Source organism: Myripristis murdjan, chromosome 16, assembly GCF_902150065.1.
Source record: "Myripristis murdjan chromosome 16, fMyrMur1.1, whole genome shotgun sequence".
NCBI lineage: Eukaryota > Metazoa > Chordata > Actinopteri > Holocentriformes > Holocentridae > Myripristis > Myripristis murdjan.
The window spans coordinates 15,635,373-15,662,139 of record NC_043995.1 but is presented as its reverse complement, the minus strand read 5'-3'; the positions used below and the strand labels follow the sequence as shown (position 1 = coordinate 15,662,139).

At 41.3% G+C, this 26,767-nt stretch overlaps 1 protein-coding gene across 5 annotated transcripts in view; it reads left to right on the top strand.

Annotated features, from left to right (window-relative positions):
* ptprub (protein tyrosine phosphatase receptor type Ub) overlaps positions 1-16,404 on the top strand; it is a 157,380-nt gene extending 140,976 nt beyond the window's left edge. For all 5 annotated transcript variants that reach the window (XM_030073318.1, XM_030073315.1, XM_030073319.1 and 2 more), the window contains 7 exons: positions 41-176; positions 1,020-1,169; positions 5,857-6,171; positions 8,839-8,964; positions 10,907-11,064; positions 13,131-13,266; positions 14,431-16,404. In XM_030073318.1, coding sequence (XP_029929178.1) covers positions 41-176; positions 1,020-1,169; positions 5,857-6,171; positions 8,839-8,964; positions 10,907-11,064; positions 13,131-13,266; positions 14,431-14,493 — 1,084 coding nt within the window. In that variant the 3' untranslated portion in view covers positions 14,494-16,404. The remainder of the gene's footprint in view (positions 1-40; positions 177-1,019; positions 1,170-5,856; positions 6,172-8,838; positions 8,965-10,906; positions 11,065-13,130; positions 13,267-14,430) is intronic.
* The last annotated feature ends 10,363 nt before the right edge of the window (positions 16,405-26,767 follow it).

Genomic DNA, 26,767 nt, shown 5'->3' with positions numbered 1-26,767 from the left:
TGTGAACAACTCCTCATGAAAGATGTCTTGTGTGTGGCAGCGTGGGAGCCGGCCGCACCGGCTGCTACATCGTGCTGGATGTCATGTTGGACATGGCCGAGTGTGAAGGTGTGGTGGACATCTACAACTGTGTCAAAACGCTCTGCTCCCGACGCATCAACATGATCCAGACAGAGGTCAGGTCACACACACACACACACACACACACACACACACACACACACACACACACACAAAACATCCTAAAACACTTTGCATACAGTTCAGACCTACGGAGCATTGGTTGTATTACAACTGTATGTGTAGCTTGAATTATTCTGCTATTCAGACAGCTGAACTTAGCAGCCAAATTGTTCCTGCATAGTAATATAGAGAACAATCTTACCAGCTGTAACATGGTAACCTAGACTTGCTCCGCTGGAAAAGTTCTGAAGAATTAGGCCTTCAAACATTTGTTTTCCCCCCATGTTGTTTGGGAATTCAGAGAACGAGGGGAATGTATTATCACGCTCCCCCTCTGGGACTTGTGTAAAGGTCAATGCAGTAGTTTTAGAGATAAGGCTCACATTGTGTCTCAATGTGCTGCGTAGGCACGTGCTGTTCTTAAGATGTGAAGATAATTTGCATATTCATCCCTTATTATGTAAATCCAATATTGACTTAGCTGTTTATTACATTTGTAGTTATTTGCAGGGGTGCTCTAATTAAATGCACACCGCAAGTGTTTGTTTATTTAGAATTATTTATTCATTCTCCAATGGCTTTGATACACTTTGAACAGTATTGCACATGTTTAATTCAGAACAGGACAGGTTATGGTAATTCTCTGCCATTTTTCACCTTGCCTGTTCATTTTTTGAAATGTACATATGTTCTTAACCTGGTTCTATCCCCCTCTGTTGTAATGTTGCGATTTTTCAATCTATATACCATACATTTACTCTCACTAACCCAATCAGCCTCCACATCTGGGCGTCTACACACCTGAGCGTACACATGTTTGCATTTCCTCCCCTCAGGAGCAGTACATCTTCATCCATGATGCCATTTTGGAGGCCTGTCTCTGTGGAGAGACCGCCATCTTGGTGAATGAGTTTGCCCTCACCTACAAAGAGATGCTGCGAGTCGACTCCCAGAGTAATTCCTCCCAGTTACGAGAAGAGTTTCAGGTCAGTCAGCATGCTGAGTTGAGCATTTTGAAATAAAGTTTTATTTAACTTAAATACAAAACCTGCACTGAACCACATGAGCAAAACTTGAACCTCCGAACATGAAACAGCATGCAACACTTCACACCAGTATTAAATGCACAAAAAAGGCAACAATCTGCTCGCCTTTTGTTTTTAAAGGAACAGTTCATCCAAAATACAATCTGTCCTCCCACATGTTGTCAGCTGTCATGTTTCCTTCTGTGTAGACAATCCAATCCCTGATAAAATTGTGAAGATGGACCCAAATATTAAGCCATGGGTGACAGAATTGCTGTTGTTGAATAAAAATAGGCATACATTTTTGGAGGGCAGCCTCTCAGAATTGAACAGGTTGAAAAAGGAAATGAAATCTGAAATAAGGAGAGCAAAACAGAGTTCCAAAGAAACGATAGAGAGGGAACTTGGGAACAACGATTTAGGTTCTGCCTTGGATGGTATGAAAACTATCATTGGCACAAGGGAGAAAAGGAACTTGGAGTTTGTACTGGAGGGTTTTAGATGTGACAAACAGCTTGGACAAGAGTTCAACGAGTTTTGCCTGAGGTTTGACACCCCCGGTCTCAGGAATGTCATTCTAGAGCAGTAAACCAACCTATCCAACCGTGGTCCCACCCTGTTTGGTGATCTTGCTGTGGTCCACATGTTTAAACATTCCAAAGCGTGGAAAAGCGCCGAGCCTGACGATATAGGCCGCCGCCTGCTCATCTCTTGTGCAGAGCAGCTAGGTCCCATTTTTCATGACATTTTCAGCATTCTCTCAACCAACAGAGAGTGCTGAAAATTTGTAAACGGTACATAGTTAGGAACTTAGGATCCAAGAGGCCAAACACAACCACCCCAAAGTGATAATGAGTTCAGGCCAGTTGCCCTGACATGATTAGTCATGACTTGTTTTGAAACACTGCTTAAAAAAAGAGCTCCTTACAAAAACAGAGAATCTTCTTGACCCGCTGCAGTTTTATCCCTTTAAACGATGGTGGCGTGGTCAGATGCAGCAACCCCTCCAGCCCCTTTTAATGGTACTAGTTTGTGTGTAAATGTCTATGGTTTGTCCTAAGTTTGTCCTACTCATTCCCGCTACAGGTGTGTACAGAGCCTTAAATGCCAGTAGCCATATGCAGCACACCTTCATATTTCAGTTTGTGTCTTGTTTTATATCATTTTGTCATTTTGTATTTGTAGCACTTTGGTCCATGAGGAATGACATTTCATTCAGCCATACAGAATACTTTATGAGGATGAATGGACGAATAACAATAAAGTTTATTTGACTTGACTTGCTCATATGTCTAAATGAAGGGTAGAAGATGTTACTGACACTGGCAAACCTGTTATTCACCTAGAAGGTAGTGAAGCACAGGCTGGAATTTTATTTGTTGATTCTGCCGCTGTTTTTAATACAAGTCAACCCTCAGCTCTTAAAAAGCTTCTGGGCTGGATTCTTGACTTTTTAACCAGCAGTACCGACAGAGTGAGGGGGAATGATTTTGTGTGCTGGGGTGAAGGGGCATTCCTGCAACCAAATGTGGCAAAAACAAAGGACATGCTCAGTGATTTTACAAATTATTTGTCCTCTAACAAAATAGTCCACCGCCTCACCTTTTTTTTTTTTTTTCTTGAGGCTGCATTCAGACACCTCTCACAAGCATTTAAACATTTGTAGTGATCATTTGACAATTTGAAATAATTACCCACCCCACCCCCCAAAAAAAAGAAAGAAAAAGAAATTTTGTTAAGAGATTGAAATTAATCCTTTTAACATTAAAGCTTGACAACAAGCTCCTGGGTTTCAGGGGGTTCATATGTAGACACAATAGAAGTCACATGAACCTGCTGACTCATTTCTATGTAAATAATAATAATAATGATAATAATAATATTAAAATAAAATAAAAATCCTTAACATTCCATCCCTTTCACTTTTGAAATGATGCCCGTGCCCCCATGACAATTTTGTAAATCAGTCTCAGCATCAATGCCAAAACTGCTCTTTCCAAAATGGTAATGTACTGGTGGTGTTGTCCTTTGATGATGATAATGGTAGTGATGAAGATCATAATTGTGATGGCTGTGACAGTGTTTCACAATGCTGCTGACTTTGGCTAACTATGTTGATTGTGTTTATGATTGTCGGCTATATTTTTTACATAGGGTTGTTGAATTGTACTTACATATCCATGTTATATTTATATTGTTGACTTGATGATTTTGTAATTAAGCTCCTGAAATTCAGGCATTTATCCTTTATGGAATTCTGTGATTGGGAAGGTCAACCAGGGACCATTGTTGATTGCCTGTTGAGTCTGCAACATTCAGTGCCCCCCCACGCTCCCTTCCCTGGCCATTGCTCTGAAGTCTGTTTATATTTCATCATCTTAAATTTTCAACTTCATCTTCAATGTGCCTTCCTGCAAAATTATTGCCCTATTGCCCTGCAAGGATTAATGATTTCTGTGTGATTTGGGGAGTTTTCCAGCCTGCCTCAGTCTTCCCTCTCTCCCTTGACCCCAATGCAATGGGGTCATCAGCTAAACCTGAAGGGTATTCTTTTGTTTAGATCAAAAAGTTACATGTGAAAACCTCTGCAACAGCTTTTTCCAGAAACAGTGAGTTGGACAACCGTCATAATCCACAGCCCTTTGTAGCGAAGAGTTTCTATGGGAACAGCTTCTTGCCACAGACCACCAGAAAACTGGATCTACCTGCCCCCAACAAGTACGAATTAGGGGCTGATAGATACAGTTTGTTCATGTTCTTGGGCAGCCAATAGTTCCTGATGGAGCTCTTCATTGCCAAGTGCTGTGCTGGCTGTTATTGTTTTTTTGAAAGGGATGTTGCGTTTTTCACATGAACATTTTTGACAGTTTGAAACTTTGACAGTTTGAAGAATACCAATCCAGGGAAGACTGCTGCAGACCTGAAACTCACTAAATCACACATCAACTTTCTGGATAAACCGATTTCACAAGGGGTAAGTGGGAAAATATATATTTTTGGTATTTTTGGGGAACTGTTCCTTTAAACTGGACTTTGGCACAGCCACAATCTGCTCGAGGGACCTCAGGCTGCAACATGGCTCATATGAGATTAACAGGCCTGTGGCGTAGCTTTGTGCCAGACTTGTCTGTGTCTTAAAAACGATCATGTTAAATATTTATGAAACTAACAGGTAAACTAATGTGGGCTCCGTGGATGTAGTCTTACCTTTTGTTCCGGCAAAAATCCCATCTACTGCAATTTAACATCCACAGATGCATTGACATCAAAGGATGTGGAGGTTTCCATGTTGATGTTTTGCAGTCTGTGATGGGTGAGGCATCGTGTACAGAGTATTATCTTCGCATCTCCGCATGTTCCATTCTCTGTGGCTTTTCAGTTAAAACAGTCTGCTTGGTAGTATGATGGATAGATAAACAATACTAATTGATTACAACCACTTTCTGGTGGAAAAATACTCACTGGTTTCATAGTCAACAGAGAGTGCAGAGAGAATTAGGTTGAAAATTTGATATATGTGTGTGTGTGTGTGTGTGTGTGTGTGCGTGCGTGCATGCATGCGTGTATATCTGTCTGTGCGTCTGTGTGTGTGTGTGCGCTCGCGTGTGTGAGTGTGAGTTGTTGTGCATGCGCATGTGTTACCTTCCTTTCACTTTTGATAGTGTGTGATTGTCATTGAAATCCCCCGCATGGTTTACAGGAATGCAGTCTCAGAGCATTTTATTAGATGTTGATTAGGCGAGAAGAGAGCCAGCTGTGTGCCCACATGTTTTACCTGCCTCGTACACCCCCCGTACCCCCCCTCCCTCCCTCTGCAGTACTGTCTCCGCAACCAGCAGCCGCATTGATTCTGGGTTTAGCATTTCAAAGTAATACTGGAATGGGCTCATGCCTCTCTTTAATTCTATACTATGTTTTATCCTCATAAACTCCATAGGAATTATGATGGATTCATTACTTGATGATTTATTGCTTGGGCTCGGGGAATGGTAAGCCGCACAACACTCTGATTACAAACTCTTGGTTCTTCATAAAGGAAGACGTCACGTGCCTGGCTTTGATCTTGTAAACTTATCCATATGACATTGCCCCTGAAAGCCTCTCTGCTGCCCAATATGAGCTCTCTTTTTGCCTCCTACTATATCACGGTGCAGAGGGACCATACAGCCAACCGGTAGTACTGAGATCAGCAAGTCACAGATCTATTATTGATGCTATGTATTAACGATCCAAATATTTTTTTTCATGTTGTCTAATCCAATTACAGCTGAATGAACCGAGCGTTCATCAAAGACAATTGGTGTGCAATATTTCCTTTGGAGTTAGTGTTGTTTTTTTTCCAGCCTTGTGAAACTTCATTACGTTCTCTTTTATTACGAAGCCGCCCTAATTTAATTTTAACTCTTTTAAATCAGTTTGTCAACATGATGTTCAGAGTAATAAAGAATCTTTCAATTAACTTTATTGGATTCTTGGCATTCTCTTTGTTCTCTATCTTCCCTTCCTCTTCCTCTCTCTTCTTGTTCCTCCTCAACAACTTTTTTTCTGTCTCACCACTCCTCACTCCTTGCATCTTTTAAATGCTTTCTGTGATTATATTTCACCCCGTCCTCCCTGTCGCCTCACCCTTAAATATCTTGATTTTCAGACGCTAAACTCTGTGACCCCTCACCTTGATGTGGAAGAGTGCAGCATTGCTCTGCTACCCAGAAACCGGGAGAAGAACCGCAGCATGGATGTGCTGCCGCCTGACCGTGCCCTGGCCTTCCTGGTTACCACAGAAGGGGAGAGCAACAACTACATCAACGCTGCTCTCACCGATAGCTTCCACCGGCCGGCTGCGTTCATTGTAACCCCTCACCCCCTCCCGGGCACCACGGCGGACTTTTGGAGGCTCGTTTTTGACTACGGCTGCACCGCAGTGGTCATGCTCAACCAACTCAACCAGTCAAACTCTGCCTGGGTAAGACCACATTTTTCTATACTGATATACTGACATTGATTTGTCAGTGGTGAGGAAAAAAAAATGCAGCAAAAAAGAAGTAGCAATAAGTTTGAGTTCACTCACACAGAGACACGTATTTGTAGTACAAGATTTTTTCCTTTTTCAGACTTGAGGCTATCTGAAATCTACTTAGGACTTCTCCTGCCATACCCAGCCTTCCCTTAGTTTCTGTATCTTACTGTGCTTGGGATTAGTTCCTTCATGCCATATTGTGGAGCTTTGATCTCTGACCACATTGATCTCAAGGCATCACTAGATAACACCCGCCCCAGTTTTCGCCTCTCCTCCCCACATCTCAACATTCTTTTTGTTGGCATTCCACTTTTTCTCATGAGCACGTCTCTCTCTCTACAGTACACTCTGGTATCCCTGCTCTTTTTCACACACAAGGTTCATGCCATATTTAGATTTCTGCTTGGTGTATTGCACTAACAGTTAGTAGTGTATAGGAAATAACTCATGAACCATGCAAATCATCTGGAAAACCTGATAGCTATTGCTTGTATCCAATGACCTTGGAGATAATGGCTTTTACAGAGCCTGGGTTTTTCATTTTAGACATTTATGCCCCTGCTTGCAAGCTTTTGGGGCTTTTATAAATTCAGACTTGAGCCTTTTGCACCCTGATTTTCCCTTAAATCTGCACCTTAAGAAGCTTCAAAGCTCAAACTTCCATGGTGCATGACAATATTGTGTAAATATTCTGTATGTACGTGTTCCAACCTTTCATTGATGCTAGAGGATGCTTATATTGAATGAAATATTCAGACCCAAGATTCCATATTTGGATGAATATACCCTTAGATTGAATTACATATCTGAGATCCTTACTATAATTTAAAATTAAGTTCTGTGGGTATGAGCAGAGCTTGGGCATGCAAGATGAGTTTGTAATGGTGGAACCAGCAGGGTAGCAGAGGTTTGATATAAATCTTGTGAAAGGTGAACAACTTTGTATCGCAGCCATGGAAAAGCTCATGCTTACTCTACTGTAGATTAAGTGGCCAAAGCTTGCTTGGTTGTAAAATCGGATAGTTCGGGCTTCCTTAGAAGATTTTCTTTTGCTGGTGAAAAAAAAATGATGTGGAAATCCATACTCTGTGTTTTGAAACCGATGCTTGCCATTTAGCAATCCATACTCACAGTTTTAAAATTTGTGCGCACAGTTTATCAATTCTTGCCCTGAGAGAAAGATTTAGTATTGATTAGACACAAATACATACCAGAAAAGCCTATTTACTATCTTGTAAAAGTATATTATCTCTACAGAAAGGGAGCTGCATTATTTAGTGTCTCAAGCTCCATAAAGATAAAGACTTTTTTTTTTTTTTTTTTTTTTTTTTTTGTAGTTCACGTTGTAGTGGAGCTCCAATTTGATGTGTTAGATTCGGGAACAATTGTGCCTCTTCGAAATGCGTCACATGATAGTCCTGTTTTCATGCTTCTATTATGTTTTCTGCGTGATCAATTACTGTTATTTTCTAGCCTCACATTTACTTGTCTATAATGCACTCTTTCAATATGAAATACATTGCACTCTAAATAGAACGTTTATCTGTGTATTTGAAAGATAAAGTTGCACTCCATATTCAGTTTAATCATTTCACAATCTGTCTCAAAATGATTTGTTGTTCTGTACAGCCAAATAGTTAAATATTATTTTTCCCCCAAAGTGGCAATTTTTGATATTTCTTTTTGATCTGATTTCTGGTATTATCCTGTCTGTGCCTGTCTGGCTTGATGCAGCTCGTCCATCAATGTCTGTTGCTGCAGATACTTTGAGATGATGATGTTCTACACCGGGCGGACATTTTTTCAAAAGAGAGTACTACATTTAAAACTGGCATAAATTATGATTGGATCCTGAAATATAACCAGTCAATTCAGTAAATCGTCTCCATGACCTTAAAAATCCATGACAGGCTAAGTTAACATGGGGTAATAATGCAGTATTAGTGTAATAACAAGTTGGGTATTTCTGTGGCCTTCTCTGTGCATCATTTTGTGACATGCTGCAAACATTCATCTGATAAAAATAAGAAAGAAATTGTAGGTACCCACATTCAAATGCACTTTGTATCCACTCCCCTTTATCATTTTTTTTTTTTTTTTTTTTAAATCTGTACAGTCCAAGATTGTGGTTTTGATTGTGGCCTAAAAATCAAGATATTACCGTTTAAAGTTTTTTTTTATTGTAAGATCTTGTGTTAAATAGTTGTTGACACTGGAGTGTTCTGTGTCCCTCTTTTTGCTACATGTCTACTCCATTCTCTTTTTCTTGTATACAGTACACACACAATACCTGCCTACACCCCCCCAACAACCCCCACCTTTTCATACAGACGCTTTCTTTCCCACTTGCTTAATTTCATCATCTGATCTACTTAAAGTGCTCTCATATGTGATAATCCTAGATTGTTCGGTGCATTCCCCAATGAATGTGTGGGAAATTGTTGTGCTTGAATGAAAGTTGAATAAATTCTCTTTTTGAGGTCACCTATTGCAGTTCTTTGGCCATAGTTACAGAGGTAGACATTAGTTCACGTCCTGTGTGTGCCATGTATTTCATCACTGTTCAAATAATCTCCCTTTCCGTCTTTGACCTCCTCTCTCCTCGGCCTGCAGCCATGTGTCCAGTACTGGCCAGAGCCCGGCTTACAGCAGTATGGGCCAATGGAAGTGGAGTTTCTGTCCATGTCAGCAGATGAAGATGTCATCACTCGTCTGTTTCGGGTCAAGAACGTCACAAGAGTGAGTCCTTATGCTTCAAAATAGCCTGTCCAAGGAATGTCAGCACTATAGTATTGCACTTGAAATAACTTCAGCATAATTAGGAATCCTGTGGCTGTTCCTCAAAGGAAATTTAGGAGTAATATTTTACCCAGATTAGAGCTGCCTCTTGTAATTTACATCCTATAAAGCATTTTTGACTATTATGTTGATGACTATTTGGAGTTTTTCCATGATGATAAATAACACTTACCCCTAAAATTTTTTGTCTTGCAATTGTAAGTATGTGGGCCACTAAAAGGCCGAAGGCTTCACCCCACAGTGCCTCTACATCATTATCCATCTATACTGGCTTCTTATGCATACAGCACTTCTCCAGTGTATGTCTTATGGGTTGAAGATGTCATGTAAATAAACTTAAAACTTTAGCCTGGAGAATTGTGCAGAATATACTGGTGGATTGTTAAATAATTTATTCTTAAGCCATATTATACATATTCCAACACACGCAGTGTTATATTCAGTAGTCCAGAAAATTGAACAAACACAACCATTGTTCCCATAAGGCATTTCCATAGGAGGGATATATATTCTAAAACCTCTCCATATTATGGAACATATGTATGATAAGTCCATTGACATGCATGCAATAAAGGTCAGCTTCTCCTTTTGTCAGTTTTCTCTTGTCATTACCTAAATAGGCATCACCCTCTCATGTGTCTGTTGGCATACTAAAGAAGAGACTTTTATCATAATGCATGCCATATTTTCAGCTGTTGGATATTCTTTGAGGCTGCAAAGCACACTCTCCCTTTTGATTTGTTCATAAACCATATCGCACATTTAAATGAAGTATCTGACATGTTGAGAATTAGGCAGAACTCGTGAAATAGACTGCGTGAAAGAGCCAAATGAAGGCACTGACAGCTCTGTCGCAGCACAGGGAGCAGAGGGGATGTCAGTGTTTTGTTTTGTTTTTCTCAGAGGAAAAACCACTTTGTCTCCAAGCGGGTGCATGTGCATGAGGTAGTCATTGTGACCACATTGTGTACAAAAATGCACTTCATTGTCTCGATTGTCTGTGTATTTGCAGATGTGTTTTCATGTGCGCGGGAATTTGCATAAGCACATGCACACATTCTGCACAGGATCACAGTCAAGCAATTACTGTAGAAATCTGTATGCGTATGCTGGTCTGCTGCCAGCATAAGCAGTGCGACAGGCAAGCCCAGAACTTCCTCTCTTGATTGGCATCCTCACCTCCTCTGCCGGCTGCCCTTGTCATTCCCCTCTCTACCTGTGCCACCTTTTTCTACTCATTGGACGGCACTGTCAAGGAGAAGACATCTTACGTGGCCTGGGGCGAATCAGTTCATAGAAAATAATACAGAACCCCCCCCCTCTCTCTCTCCCTCTTTCTCAGTACATGCTTTCCTGTGTGTGGCAATGATATACAAGGGTAGGGAGTAAAAGTCAAAAGAAATGCATTGTAAGCATATGTATGCAGGGGTGTAAGAGTAGTACAAAAAAAGTACATTGTGTAAATCCCATCTCCACTAAGGCAATTCCTCTATGCATCGTTGGGTGTCTTCGCCAGCCCAATTTGCATGACTTACAGTTCTCCACTGCTCCTTAAGTATTAGGTGAAATTCTACGAGGCAAGGCTATGAACACACAGGGACCCCTCTCACACACAGCTCAGGTCCCACTCACACCAGCAGACCCATAAATCTCGGAGTCACACTGCTGAGTGAGCACAGCTGAGACAGCCAGTCCCAGCCTGGGGAGCGCTCAAACACGGGTGTTAACTGGCACATGCAGAAATCCTGAGACTCCTGCACCTAACAGATACACGCATACGTGCAGACACTTGAAAACAAATGCGTGAACGCATGTGCACGCTATCACACAGACACATAAACTCAGATTCCCATGTGTTTTATGTCTTCCATTGTATCTTAAGCTCCAAGAGGGCCAGCTGGTGGTGTGTCAGTTCCAGTTCCTGCGTTGGTCAGCATATCGCGACGTGCCTGATTCCAAGAAGGCCTTCCTCAACCTGCTGGCTCAAGTGCACAAGTGGCAAAGGGAGTGTGGAGAGGGACGCACCGTTGTCCACTGCCTGTGAGTAACCTGCCTTCAACACACATCACATAGATTAATAAGGACAAGGAGACAAGGCAGCCATACACTTTCTGTCTCTCTCTGAAAAGTTCTTAAACAGTGAAATGCCCTTGTTAAAGATTGACATTTAAAAGCCTATTTGACATTTAAAACCAAAGGTTATTCAAAGTAGGTAGTATCACAAAAATGTCTGTTGAATCATGGTTAAAGCTATTAACTGGTAGGTTTTTAGCCAAAGTCTGACTTGTGTCTGTGGTGGCATGGTGTGGTGTGGCGCAGTGCGAAGTAGTGTGCCACATTATTGTATAATATTTTGCAAATTTGTGTAGCGCAGCGTGATGTAATGTGGTGTGGTGTAGTGCAGTGTGGTGTTGTGTGGTGTGGTGTAGTGTGCTGTAACTCTTCTGTTGTCATAAGCCCCCAGAGCGCACGCCTGCTGATGAATATGAATAGGCCGTCCAGCTCATTGCCAACCCATCACACGTTCACCCCCACCGCCCCCATCCAAAAGCACATCACTCAGCGCTGTCACACAGTGTTACCCACGACAACCAGGAAAGAGATTATGGAGATGAAATCAATTATGACTTAATACAGAATGCGTTGGTTCTCACGACAGTAAATCCTAGACTGCCAAAGCACTGACGACGATTGATTACCTTAATATTGCTTGTATTGGCTGCCGAGGCTTCAGTGCCCAAGTTCCCTAGGGTTGCCTCAAGAGAGAGGAAGTGGATTGTCCTCCAGTAGTTCATTGATATTGCCTTTCATTTATGATGTCCAAAACAATATTTCTGGGCAAATGCCACACCATGTGCCTGTTTCTCTCCTTTTTTTTTTTTTGTTCCTACTGCATTTCTCATGTGACCCCTTCTGTATCAAGATATTTTGTGCACATATGAATTGTATCAAATGTCTTGTCTTTTGAGAGGAAGTAGGAGCACTAAATCAGGGTTATCAGATTACACATATTTTGCACTGGCCATACAGCACTATTTCATCCCACTGAAATACATTCAGAGGCTGGAGGGTATATATAGTGCTGCCAGTTGTGAAAATAGAGAAAAGTAATGGAATTATGCCCACAGTATGAATAGCTAATGCTTTTATGCTCCTGTCCGCTGGGGTGGCAGCATTATGGCTGAGGATAGGAACAGGATCAATACGTTGATCAAGAAGGAAGGATCTATTATTGGCCTGACTCCAGATTCTGTAGAGACCATCCTGGAGCAGAGAAGCAGAGGGAAGATTTGGAGTGATTTCTCCTGGGTTGTTCATTCTTTGCACAGTATCTTCATGAAGCATAAGAGGAGAAACCAGCTTCTGTCGTCAAAATGCTCCACTGAAAGGATGAGGATGTCTTTTGTTTCTGTAGCAATTAGGCTGTTTAGTGAACAATGTTGATGCAATGTCTTCTCCAACAATGATTCTCTGTATGTGGCGATTACGTATGTTGTTGTTATTGTCTACATACTTTTATAACCGTTTTTTTTTTTTTTTTTTTTAACTTATTATCAGTAGAACTTGCTTGTTATTGTCCCTCTTATTGATGTTGCAGTGGAACTATGTGCTTCCCTTCAGTGACTCTGCCTGGTGTTATCTACTGTGTGGATGACATATTGTGTATATCAAGTCTGTGTCTTTGCTGTCATATTGTGTCTTTTATTTTTTGGTCTATGTTGACAAACGAGTTTCCCCCGTGGGGATTAATAAAGTTCATCCTATCCTATCCTAGCTTCATACTTGAGGTCTACTGTGGGCAGCAACTAACTCTGGTATTGTATTACAGAGAGGTCTTTGTTGTCTTATTCATTTTGGCTGTCCACCTCTTCCCTCCCCCATAACCATCTTTCACATCACTTTCTGAGATGAACTGTTTCAGGAAGAAGTCAGGAAGAGGTCATTAGGGGCTTAAAACAAACAAGGGGCATACGATATGATGTGATTTCAGATATGATCTACATAAGGTTCTGGATTGCTTTAGGATTTTGTCCAAAACTAGACTTTGTTTCTAACCACTCTTTACAGGAAGCTTCTCTTCACTTATCACTTATTTACCTGCACAGGAATGGTGGTGGCCGCAGTGGGACCTTCTGTGCCTGCACCATACTGCTTGAGATGATCCAGTACCAGAACATGGTGGACGTCTTCTATGCTGTCAAGACGCTACGCAATTCCAAACCCAACATGGTGGAGTCTCTGGTAAGAAGACCGGCAAATACATAGCTCACTCTGCCGGGTGGTTGGTCCACAAAAATTTCCCCACCGTTCTGGCAGCCACAGTTTTTGCCCGAGGAGGCTGAAATTTGGCATGAAGGTCAAGTGTGTGAGTGAAGGTGTGTTTGTGTTCATGCCATTTGGCTTAAAGGGGGTGGCAATAGGAGTCACCTACTGCAAAAAGGCACAGAACTTCAAAACAGATTCACGTTACATGGCCAAACTTTGTAAAAGGACACACACACACACACACACACACACACACACACACACACACACACACACACATACACACACACAAAATGGACAGACATTCACATACACACATAGACACACACACCATTTTACCACGTCCCCTTTCATAACTCATGTCATAGAGGCTTGTGGGATGCTTCTTTGGACTTGCTGTGGCCACCTTATAGCAATCACAACTTTCTATCAATGAGATGGAAATTTCCCATCGAGGTGTGCATGCAAGCTTGGATGAATGTGCATAGGTGGCAGTGTGTAAGTGAAGTTGTCCTAATTTTTAAACATAATTTAAGGGCACATTATACAAAATTTCCATGGGACAGTTTAATTGACACTGACATTTAGATTCAGGGCAGCACAGTGGTTAGCACTGTTGCATCCATGTTCTCTCTTTGTCTGCTTGGGTTTCCGTTGGGAGCTTCTGTTTCCTCCCACAGTCCAAAGACATGCAGGTAAATTGGAGATTTTAAATTGCCTCAGGGTGTGAATGTGCTTGTTTGTCTGTTTGCACTGTGATAGACTGGCGACCTGTCCAGGGTGTTCCCCTGCCCTCTGCCCACTGAGCGCTGGGATAGGCTCCAGCACCGCCAAAGGGAATAGGCTTGGGACGGGCTTCTAACTAGGTTAAATGGTTTGGAAAATGAATGGGTGAATTTAGATGCAAAAGACAAAAAGTATGTAATGAGCTATCTGATGGTTGAGCCTACATGCTTCTCATCAGTGGTCCAACTTGCTCTACAAGTTGAGTCTTTTGGGTTCTCACTTAAATCAACCCTACACTGTGCATTGTGTACTTGTACATTTGAATAAGCAATGTGGCTTGATATCTCATGAAAATTTATGCTGTTGTTCCTGTGATTTCTGTTACCAATCTGTGTGTATTGTATTCTTCCTCAGGACCAGTATCGATTTTGCTACGACCTCATTCTGGAGTACTTGGACTGCTTTGAAGGGAGATAGCAACATGTTTATCATAGCTGATGTATCCCATGCGTTGGTGATTTTGTTTGGGGCCACGCAGTGACCATCCGCTTTAATGTTTGGACCTGTGGACTTTGGATTTGGAAGGACAGCAAAGGATGAAGAGGAAAAAAAAAAAAAACACATGGTCAAGGTTCTTTTAACCTTTAATGTACAGCTATGATTTCCTCCTTGGTGGTGATGTTTATCTCTTTTGATATTTTTTTGTGCTTTTTCCAGTCCTTGTTGCCTCTGGACTTAGAGCTCTTTTGTGCTAAGGATTTCTGTAGCAGCATTCTGGGCTGCAGTGGACCTGTTCTCTCTGAAGAAGGGTCACCTTGGTTTCGTTTCATCCTTTCATTCAAGGGGCTGGATATATTTCCAGAGCTACAAAACAGCATTAACTATACACGGAAGCATTTTCTTCTCTCTAAGAGCTACAACAACAGTTCACTGTGGATGAGGCAAGACTTATCTACCATACCATAAACTGCCTTATTCTCCCCTGACAGGAGCTATTGATTCAAATCACTGAACAAATCTCAAAGGTCTTCATACTGTACTAGTAAACAAGCAGCAACAGAGGTTTCAGCAACTTACCTACAACATTAGGATATTCCAGCTCAGTCATCAACAGTATTGATGCATAAAATGTACAGTAAAGCAGTGTGTTGTATTTTGCCATGTTTGTGTTGGGTTACCATGTGTGCTATACTGTATAGGTGGAGGTTTCCAGGGACCACATAGAGCACTGGGCCTGGTGCCGCCATGGAAGTTTCCTGTCTCATTATTGTCACAGTGCCAATCCCACTGACTGACTTGAATCCTCTTCACCTTGTTCTACTGCTTCATCTTGATATATGCCTACAAACATATGTAATGCATCAGCTAATGTTCTTGCTCCAAAGTGATTGTTTGTATTTTATACCCAGTGGGAAAGTACAGGAGCAGAGAAACTGTCAGAAAATGTACTGACATGCCATAGTAGTGGTGTGTGAAACATGTTCCATAATGCTGTGGTGAAGTGTCCAATCCAGTACTGTGTTACAGGTTTTAAGGCACTTTTAATCTGTAACCCACTTACTCCTTTGTTGTCAAAAAGTGAAGCCTCTTCATTTGGTTGCAAATTGTAGAAGCAAGTTAAGCCAGTTGAATTTTATAATAACCCTTTGAGGTTAATTTTGACAATTTTGACATGAACGCTAGATGTTGTGTGCTAGTGGCATACAGTGAGTAAAATGTAGAAAAAGAATAAAAATAAAAAGGGGCATTAGCAGTGCGTCACCACTCACTAATGGACTGTCTCTATTGAACACATTGGTGTTTTCACACTGGTGGTCATTTTTATTATAAAATAAAATTGATAAGATATTTTTAGTGGCGAGAAGCAGTAAGACATTGCCTACTGGCCCTGCTGTTCAGTATTAGAAACTTGGCAAGCGAAGAAGCCTATTTTCCACTTTCTGGCCAATGTCTGGAGACTTTTGTGACTTACTGAAACTGTTAATGTCTGAATCAATGTAAACAACTCATAGGCAGTTTGGCATGTGTGATCCACTGTACTGATCTACATCAGGACGGAAAAGGACCCTGACATACCGGCAAGAAGCAATCCTCTTCACATTTTTTGTTTCAGAAACAAGACAATGTGTATGCCAGTCCACACTTAGTACCCATCAAAAAATGTTGTGTGCAGCCATTTTTTTCTGACACTCCTTTAGGTGCAAATGTTTGGGGTGTCTTAAGACGGGAAAGGTTTGACTTCAAGCAGATGTTCTGAGACAGCCGCCCTCTCTCCTCCACCTTAAACCTGGAAGATCCTGCCCTAATAAACAGGGAGGGAGACCTTTAAAACCACAAAAAAACCCCCACCGATATGGCAGCTAGACATGCATACTCTGTCGCTGGTTTGCAGTTCACAATCTGATCCAGGCGGGAGCACCGGGATAGGAGGAATCAAACAGTTTACCTATATCACCAGGGTCCCACACTTTCACCTGACAGTGCAGCTTGTTTTTGTACAGGACAAAGATGAGGTAGCTACAGTCTAGACAGTATTCTATCGCAGAATCACTGGATTTTTAACAGGAAGTGCCTGGACACTTGGTCTCGAGGGTGGAAGGAATGTGTATATATAGATGTATATTTCTGTTATGTGAATATTATGTGAATAATATACTATATGTTTGCCCAGAGTAAAGACGTACAGTAAGTAACCACAAAGTAACCACAAAGCTGAATGTGCTGTAAATGACCATTTTGTGAGTTTATGCCAGAACTGTAACCACCAAGTATGAACGTCTCCCTGACTATTAATCCCAGCTCTCTCAGTAAAACAGGTCCTCCGACCGTCAAAGCATGTCTGAATCCATTGTCTGCTTTGCATTTCCTTCTTCTCCACGGACATTTAATTTAGTTCATTTCAAAATATTCAGATCCATGTCATTTATTTCAACCATTGTGTGTTTCAGCCGCCAAAACGGTGTGAGTGCATTGTACTTTTACCATTCCAAAGCTTTTATTATGACTGCTCTCTGAGTGGCGGCAACTGCTGTGAGAGTGCCATTGTTTTCTCCTGAGTGTTTCTGTATGACGTTGAACCAATGGAACAAGACTACTGTGTTTTTGACCATTGTATTTGTGTGGCAAGATGTATATTTAATGAGAGAGAGAGGGAGATGACAGCTGTATTATGGGTTGGGAAGGGGATTTGTTCTGAAGAATAACAATGATCAACAATAAAAAAAAAAAAAAAAAAAGTGCTAGGGGGAAACAGATGTAATTGTGTTTTTGTTGCAAAAGTGATAATAAGATGTTGAGAAAAGCCTTTACCAATCTCAGAGAAGCTATGTATTCTGTTTCAATGCTTTTGCATGTTTTCGGCAGTCATCATTGGTCTAAAATGTGAACAGAGCAAAGAAAAAAAAACCTGTGTGGTTTTATGATAGGTTTGTCAGCAGTAGGGGAGAACTGACAGCTGGACAGAGACTTCCTGTCTATAAGCTCCTGACCCTCCTGTGGTTTCTCGTACGGCTGTGGTCTGTTAGCAGCTCGCTTAGCCTTGAACCACATCAACCATTTGATCTGTCCCTTTTTTTAATCTCCTACCTTATTTCTTTCCTTTTCCTCCTTTTCATCATACCTCCCCTCTTTCTCTGTGTCCTACCTTCACCTCCCCCAACCGCGACTCCACTCCCGCTCCTTTCATTTCTCCGTCTCTCTCTCTATTTCTCTCATCCTTCTCCAACTGTCTTGCTCTGCCCAGAGTAAGGTGACTCCAGACCACAGACTTCCTCTCTCACCCACGGCTATGCTGAATAATGCAGCAGTCCTGCAAACTGATCCAGTGTGTAAGCAGGGAGACAAGCCAGATTAATTAGAGGACAAGACCTCCCACTGTTTGGTTGAGGACAAGCTCGGCCATATGGATTCACATTAGATTATTTGGAGAACCGCAGCAAGAGACTGATTAGCCTTTAAAAACAAAATGTCTGATACAGTCTAAGGAGTGTGCTTGTAAATCCAAGTGTTCTTCAGATGTTTAAAAACACCACTATTTTTCATTCATCATCTTGGTGAGCAGAAGCAGAAATTTTATATTCTGCCTGACATAGATAAGAAGCAGTTTTTGGGTTTCTTTTTTTTTTTTTTTTTTTTTTTTTTTTTTTATCAAGGCAGATCATTTACAGTGCCCTATTTAATGTCTGAGGTTTTCTCAATTTCCTTTTTGCCTGCAGAAGACTATTATTACATGAAATCCTTTCAGGCAGACTCCCATCGTCCTTTACTACTCATATTTGACCGGTGGTTTAAATTAGCAGGTAATTGGAATCTTATCATTTAATTCTGATGGTGTAATGACTGTCCTCTGCGAGATAACTTATCATCTGGTTAAGATCCGACCGGGTTTTGTCTATTCTCTCTGGGCTTCCTGTCTTAAATTCTTCCACTGACAGGCTGGATGGATGACAGACTTTCCACTCCCTGGTCTCCCTGGTGAATCTCACACTGTATACACACTCATGATGTGTCTCTGTAAATGGCAGCGAGGTCCAGCAGCTAGCAGTGTCAGCTGATGGAGTGAAGGAGGGCGAGACAAAGCAGGCAACTGCTCTGAAAGTGTGCTCACTTTTGGCCAAATAGTTCTGCTATGGAGACTGATCCAGAGTGGGAAGCTCCTGAGGGTTACAACACTGGCAGAACATTTTGCAGCAAAGCAAAATAGCATTGGTTACTGGATGTTAAATGTTTCTTTTTCCATGCCAAATGCTCTGCTGATAGATGCAGATAAAGCACAGTGTTCTCTGAGGGGAATAAGGTCACACATGTATCAGTGCAGCACATGATGGCTGCTGTGGATGACCTTGCCAAAGCCTGCAGCCAGTAAGTGCAAACACACCAGAGCTTTCATTTCTTTGAACAAGACAGTCAACTAAAGAGACCTGAAAAAGACCTGATGTAGCTTTACTCTGAAGTATTTACCGGACTTTGCAGATTGAAAGCCCCAGAAGACAATCCATAAAAGTGCAGCTTGTTGCACACATATTTCACTAATCACAAATGTGTATTTTTTAAATTTTATTTTTGTGTAAATGCATAACCACAAAAATATCTAATGGTTTGCAAACATGTATACACAATGTTTCAGAGCAAAAAATGCATGTAAAATGAGATTTAGGTCTACACATTTATGGACCCAAAATCTGCACATGAAGTCCACTTTACACACTTTACACACTCCATGTGAATTTATGAGAAGGGTCTAAATGTGTACTCACAGTAAATCATAAATCATTAGTCAATTTATTTATATATATCACATTTACAAACAACAGTCCATTGCCCAAAGTGCTGCACAACATTACACAAGTACAAACATTATAACAAAATAAAAGTTAAAAAAACAAATTAAGCTATAAAATCAAATTATATAAGCAGTACAACATGACACACCCACTTTACAACACAACACAACACACCCCCTGAGATAACTTCATGGATTAGTATGAGGGTGACGTGTTAACAGCCAGACGTACTGCAAGAAAAGCCAAAAAAGAATTGAATTAGACTGCCAGTAAACATTCAGAGCCACACTGGTGTTCATCTCCCATGAGGAGCAAGTATTTTAACTGAAACTATGACCTTTTCCTAACCTTAACCAAATGCTTTTGGTGCTTAAATCCATGAAGTTATGTCAGGGGGTGTTGTAAAAAAAAAAGGTGTGTCACATATAGACCTATGTGGAATTCATAGCCTAAGTGTGACTTTGTCCTTTGTATTTTTGTCCAGAAAACAGCATGTGAAATTTTATACATTCACAGAACTAAAATGTACAAGTGAAGCACTATTTCTGCGTTTGTGGATCGCTCCATCTGGACCATGTGACATCTGTGATTTTCTCCTCTGTATTTGCAGACTTTCATCCAGCTTGTACCCTGCTTGTACTGCAGCTCAAGTAAAAGCAAACAGTGTCAAGCAAGTAAAAGTTGGTCAAAGTAAGATGGAGAGGAGAAACTTCTCAAATAATGTCAGAGCCAAAGCCAGCTGCAGCTGGCTGGCTGGGAACAATAACCAGTAGTAAGTGCTTGTACTACAGTGCCACACTGATGGCGGTTTGGTGGCTTGATAGGTCTTAACAGATTGCAGAAAACAGCAGTCAGTTCAGTGTCCTTTCAACTTTTTTGTCAGGCTTTCAGAAGAATGCACACATAGCGAAACATTAAAGGGCACAGGGCTGAAAGAGAATAAAATCAGGTATAAAATTCAGTTTCTGTATGGAGTGGTAAAAACAAATGACTGACAGTTATGTAAACTGTGCTTTGGAGCTTCCATTGGTGTAATTGCCTTGTATTCATGATTTTGTTCTCTTTATTTTTCTCTCTGGATCAATCATCTACACCTGCCTCACAACTGCTGCAGCCTGGCCCCCTGACTTGTGCACTGCCATGCCACAAAGGACTCTGACTTCCTATAAAGCAGCGAGCACACTAACCTATAACCATCCATTACATCAGAAACAATATTGTGTTTGCAATGAAACTATCAACATGGCTTTTGAAGACTCACTGTGGTTATGATTTAACAGGTTTGATTTGGTGCCACACTGCCGTGTTACACTGTTACACTGCTGACATACTGTCTTTCAGAAGCTGTAGTGGGCTCAGTTTCAAAGATAGCCATATCAGACACCAGTGAAACCAGATAACCAAAGAACCCACTGATGCAGGTATGTCATGCTATAAAAACTGGCATGGTCATTTTCAAAGGGGTCCCTTTGAATGAAAATGTGCTGTGTGGGTCCCCACATGTCTCCCCCTTACAGACATGCTCACCGTATGCTAATCCCATGAAGTCTGCAGTAAAAACCATGCATTTCTTTGCATGCAGTACAAATGTGTTATTTTGGCCTATTCTAAAATTGCGTATTTCTGCATGCAGCGGCCTAAACAGTCTTGGAGTTGAATAAATTGAGTTTGACTGGAAAGCGGAAACTCTTGTGGATTTAGTGAGCCCAGTTGTGTTCATGTTTGATATGTTAGCTCTCATAGAAAACATTTTTTGAAGCTTGATGTAACTGTATAAAATGACCTTGACCTCTAGGATAATAACAGCCTCATGAAACTTTACAACCGGAAGAGTCCAAAAGAAACAGGAGGAATGGTAAGGGTCTAATGGTATTAATGGTATTAGTGGCATGGCCCTGCAGACTGTAAAGGGTTAGTTTTAAAGACATTATGATCATGGCTCTGCTAAATTCATATGAACTTTCTCTTGGATTAATGTTATTTGGATTTGTGTGAATATCTTGCGGTGCCTCTTAACAACCTTGATAAAGTTTTGCAGGACAAATGTACATAAGTCATGGTAATCTTTTTTACGGTGGAGTTTTTTGGTTTGTAGTGTTATTATTCTGTAAATAACTTTATCACTGCTTTCTCGTGACCTATACCCCAATATCCCTGCAAAGGAAAAAAAATATATATATTGTACCACACCAACTACAACTATGTCAACCACAAAAACTACCATGATTTCTCATGCTGGGAGTGTATTACCACTTATACTGGCTGCAAATATTACTATTTCTAGTATCATGGATGCTGTTAATCCAGACATTACTACTATCAGTACGATTTCCACTACAAGTAATTTTAATATTGAATAGATTCTTACTATATTTCAAAACATTATTATCCACTTCCCAGAGTATTAACAACTCAAAACTTAGAACTACCTGGAAGTCCAATAAATACTTACATACTTGACTGCCTTTCATGTCCAAATACTGTATAATTCCCCAGGAACAATACATCCCTGTAAGCAAAATGCTGCCCTCTGAAGAGAAATGTTGGTCCCCTGCCTGTCACACACATGGCCAAATGTACCATAAACCCATACACACACACACACGCACGCGTTTGTTATCTTGTCTTACCATCCCAGTGGTATTCAACTTGGGCTGGATAGTGTAGCAGACAAAACAGGTGGCTCCAGCTTTGTGCTCAGCAGAGCGAGGACGGAAGAGAGCTGGCCAGATGGCTCTGTCCACCATGTTTCCTCGCTGGTTCCACTGCCACAGTTGATCTCACTGGAGCCCTTATCTCAGCAGTGTGTTCTCAGCTCAGTGGAAGTCATGGTTCACATGAACGAGGAGAAGAGAGGAGCTCCTGATGGTTCCAGGCGAGCTCACCCAAGCAAACAGGAGGCCCAAGACAAGATAACCAGATTCAGTGGACACATGAGTGACTCAACCATAGCTCTCCTCTTTATCACACTCATTCCCTCACTGTTCCCCAACACCACTAACGCACCTCCACCAGAGACACAAACCACCTCTAAACAATTCTGCTTAGTTTCAGCTTGGACCCCATTTTCTTACTTTTTGCCATCATGACATCAATTGATTGTATTGAACATTTCATTACTTGTTTGACTCTGGAGCTTTCTGTAGCCTCAGCTCACTGGAAGTACTGCTCCCCACTACTCAGCCCTCTATTGTTTTGGGTTTGGAGTTTGATTTTTCTTTTGAATGTGCTCTGGAGAACAGCAACGCCAGCAAACAGGAGCTATTTAAAACTGATGCAATTTTCAGTACGAACATTCATCATGATTGCAAAAAAAGTAATAACCTGCAACTTTTTCAAATAAATAAATGTCCATCTGGCTATTCTAAAATGCAAATTTGATACGGTACAATAGTGATTCAATCTGTACCTAGCTGAGGAAAGCTTTTACGTTTCTCATTCTAAACACCTATGAGGTGTCTGTCTTTCACAGGAGTCCTCTGCTGCACCAGAAGTTATGTCTTTTATATTAACCACAAGAGTAGGTTGTTTGGAATAAAAATAAGAAGGCAGAGGAAACATGAGAAGCAGTCTGCACTCAGTATCTTTATTATTACAGTTTGTTGGGCCAGCGCCTGCAAGGAGTGCCAAATGCCAAAGAAACGATCGCTTATCACCAAGGTTTTGCCAAAATCTAGAAAAACATGCCGCTTATCACTTTGAACCAAATGAACTGCTCAAACTGTTGAATTAAAGCAAGGGCTTACGAGGAGGAGAACAAAATGTACATAAAAAAAGAGCGGAGAAGCGAGCTGTGGAATCCAGTAAAACCAAATTCAAGAATAAGAGTGGAGGTTGGGAGCAGGTTTTAGTACTGAAATATCTAGGTTCTATACAAGAACAGTCTCTGCAGGCTCTGTGTCTTGATAACAGTACAATCTAAGGTGAAGTGGAGGCTGAAGCATGTTATTTTGCCCCAAGGATAATCTCCTGTTGTTAGTACAGACATAGAGATGTTGAGCCTTGAGGGTGCCGGGAGAAGCTTGTAAATGATCTTATGTCAACATGAGCCATTTCTAGGTTGTGGCAATAAAGCATCTCCGAACTGCCATAAAGTTTGAAAGATGGGCTTATCAAAAGGTCAGCCCTTTGAGGAACTGGCTTACCAATTGGATTTATCCTTCAGTTTATTTAGAGCAGAAAAATGAGGCCACAAGCTATGAATAACATCAATCATATATCATTGTGATCCTTGACAAAAAAAAAAAAAAAAAAAAAAAAAAACCTGCCTTTTTTACTTAAGTACAAAACAACACTAAGGAAACTATTATAGTTAACAGTGCGTTCTATGGGAACAGTAGATATAAACTAAATTAAACTTTTATTGTTAGCTTTGAGCGCTCATTGTAGTGTCACAGACACAGGATAATTATCTGTCCACAGCCAGCTCTGCATTATGTTCAAATTTTCTGCCTTTGTATTTGGCGAGCCTGATTACACAGCACTCAGTCTAATGTTTTTAAAACCCCAATTGGAAAGGCAGGATTTTAGTCATAATGACACATGGTGTCCATTTATGGGCATTTTAAAACAATGATGATTGTGATGTTCATTTATTTTGTAAAGTTTGCCTCTGCTCTTTATTTCTCGTCGTGATTGTCTTTTTTATGTCGTTACCCTCCCAGTCTCCCCGTGTTCCAGTTTGCCTCTCTGCTCTCCCTTCATCCATCTTTTTCTCTTCTGCTCTTCCTTCCATCTCTATCTCCTTCATTCACTCCATCTCTATTCCATTTTATCTTCCAGCAGTCTCTGAAATAGTTGCAGCCACGAGAGGACAGTTCTGCCACTGATAGTACTACATTAACCTCAGGGAGAACAACAGTCCTCCTCCGCTTCTTCATCTCTCTTCCACACCAGACACCCCAGAGTGCAGGATGCTGTAACCCCTGTCCTCCCCTTGGCATCCCTGGAGCCCTGCATCCTACAATTCATGCATCCCTTTCATCACAGCCTATCTTCCCTCTGCCAGAGGTGAGTAATACCAGCCTAGATGAAGAAATTGTTCTTTGCATCGTCAATGAAAATGCGGCCACACTCTTTCTTGACCCAACACTCCTCACTTGTCTCCCATTTGCTGAGTCATTCACTAACACATTTTGCCTTTCACACCCATCAAGTTTCATTTTCAATACCCTTATTTTATTCAGCCCCTCTCTCCAGTCTGTAGAGAATATTCACTCTCATAATACGCCTTTTTTTTTTTTTTTTTTTTTTTTATTACAGTACTTTACATCGAGTAACTCTCATTCCTTTTATCCTCATGATGAGAAAATTTGATTTACATCCCACTCAGGAGGAAACTCTGCTAAGTAAACTTGCTGTAAACAAAAACAACCAGTTATTGAGTGATTTCATTTTTTTAAATTTAAACCCAAATTACCTGTAGATATTGTTTAGCGAACTAGGAAACAAATCAAAGAAGAGTCAAATCAAAAGCTACAGGAGGTAGATGTAATATATGATGATAAATGTGTGTAAGGCTTTCTAAGACCAATACCTCACCTGTCCCTGATGTTAATACAACCCCCCCCCCCACACACACACACACACCACCACCACCACCACCCCTCCCCTCCCTCTCTCTCTCTCTCTCTCTCTCTCTCTCTCTCTCTCTCTCTCTCTCTCTCTCATCCCAAAGGTGTTTTTGGGATGAGAGACTCACCCAACATGCCTTTATGGAGCTTACTTTGTGCACTGGGGCTCAGTCATGCTAGAACAGAGAAGGGCCTTCCTCAAACTGTTCCCACAAAGCTGGAAGCAGAAAATTGTCCAAAATGTCTTGGTGAGCCGAATCATTAATTTCCATTCACTGAACTGAGGGGCCGAGGCCGAGCCCAGAAAAACAAGCCCATAGCATTATCCCTCCTCCACCAAACTTTACAGTCGGCACAATGCAGTCAGGCAGGGAACATTCTCCTGGCTTTCACCAAATCCAGACTCGTCCATCAGACCGCCAGATAGAGAAGTGTGATTGGTCTCTCCACAGAACATGTTTCCACCGCTCCAGAGTCCAGTGGCGGCGTGCTTTAAACCGCTCCATCTGACGCTTGGCATTGTGCTTGATGATGTAAGGCTTGTGTGCAGCTGCTTGGCCATGGAAACCCATGCCATGAAGGTCCGGGCACACAGTTTTTGTGCTGATGTTAATGCCAGAGGAGATTTGGAGCTCTGCAGTTATTGAGTCAGCAAAGCGCTGGCCACTTTTACGCACCATGTGCCTCAGCGTGTGGCGATCCCGCTCTGTAACTTTACATGGTCTGCCAGTTGGTGGCTGAGTTGCTGTGGTTCCTAAACGCTTCCACTTTGCAGCAATACCACTCGCAGTTGATGTTGGAATATCTAAGAGGGAGGATATTTCACAAACTGGTGCCTTAACATTACTGTTAAGGCACCATGCTCAAATTCAGTGAGCTTGATTTTATTTACCTGTGATGAGGGGACTGAATGAAACACCTGAATTCAATGATTAAGAGGTGTGGCACAATACTTTGTCCATATAGTGTGCACACACACACACACACACACACACACATGTTGGTTTCCATCACTTCTGGGGACATTACATTGACTTACATTCATTTCCTGGAGATTTATCCTAACCTTAACCCTAACCACTACCTGCCTAACCCTAACCCTAACTCTAACCTTAACCTAACCCTAAAGTTATCTTAGCTTTAAATCAAGTCTTCACCCTAAAATTAATGGTGCTCCCTTATGGGGACTTGCTTTTTGTCCCCATAAGGGAGGCGAGTCCCCACAACGTGACTGTGTAAAGAGATGTATGTCCCCACAACATTAGCAATACCAGGTACACACACACACACACACGCACACACAAACATACAGATAAATAGATAGAGAGATAGAAACCCACCTGATGTTCTGTTGAGCTGCCACTGTCATCTGTTGTTGGTTACCACTTACACACAATCTGGTATGTTTATAGATAAATCTAACATTGCTTTAGCCTTTGATTTGGACTTTCTTAGGTCATCTGGCCATGGCTATTCATATACCAAGGACATCTGTACTGTTCTCGCATTCTTGTATACAAATCACACAATGCTACCACCCTCTCTCACACACAGACAGTATGCACACAAACACACACTTGTCTGCTCCCTCTGACACGTTCCTCCTTTGCAACGCAGTGTCATAAAGAAACGTGAAGTACAGATCACATGTTGTAGACACAAATAATGTTGTCACCATTAAACACATGCTAAAACTGAAAGCTTCTCTCACAGTGTGGGAACGTCTTCATGTGAGCCGAGAATTGAACCTCAAACCCCTACTACCTCAGCTCCTGCCTATATGTAGTCATACCCGCTCCATATAACGGGAAGGGAAATATGTTTCTTTCACTTTTTGTGCAAGCAGGAAAGATTTGCATTTTAAGAAATAATTGCACAAAATTTAAAAGACCAGCC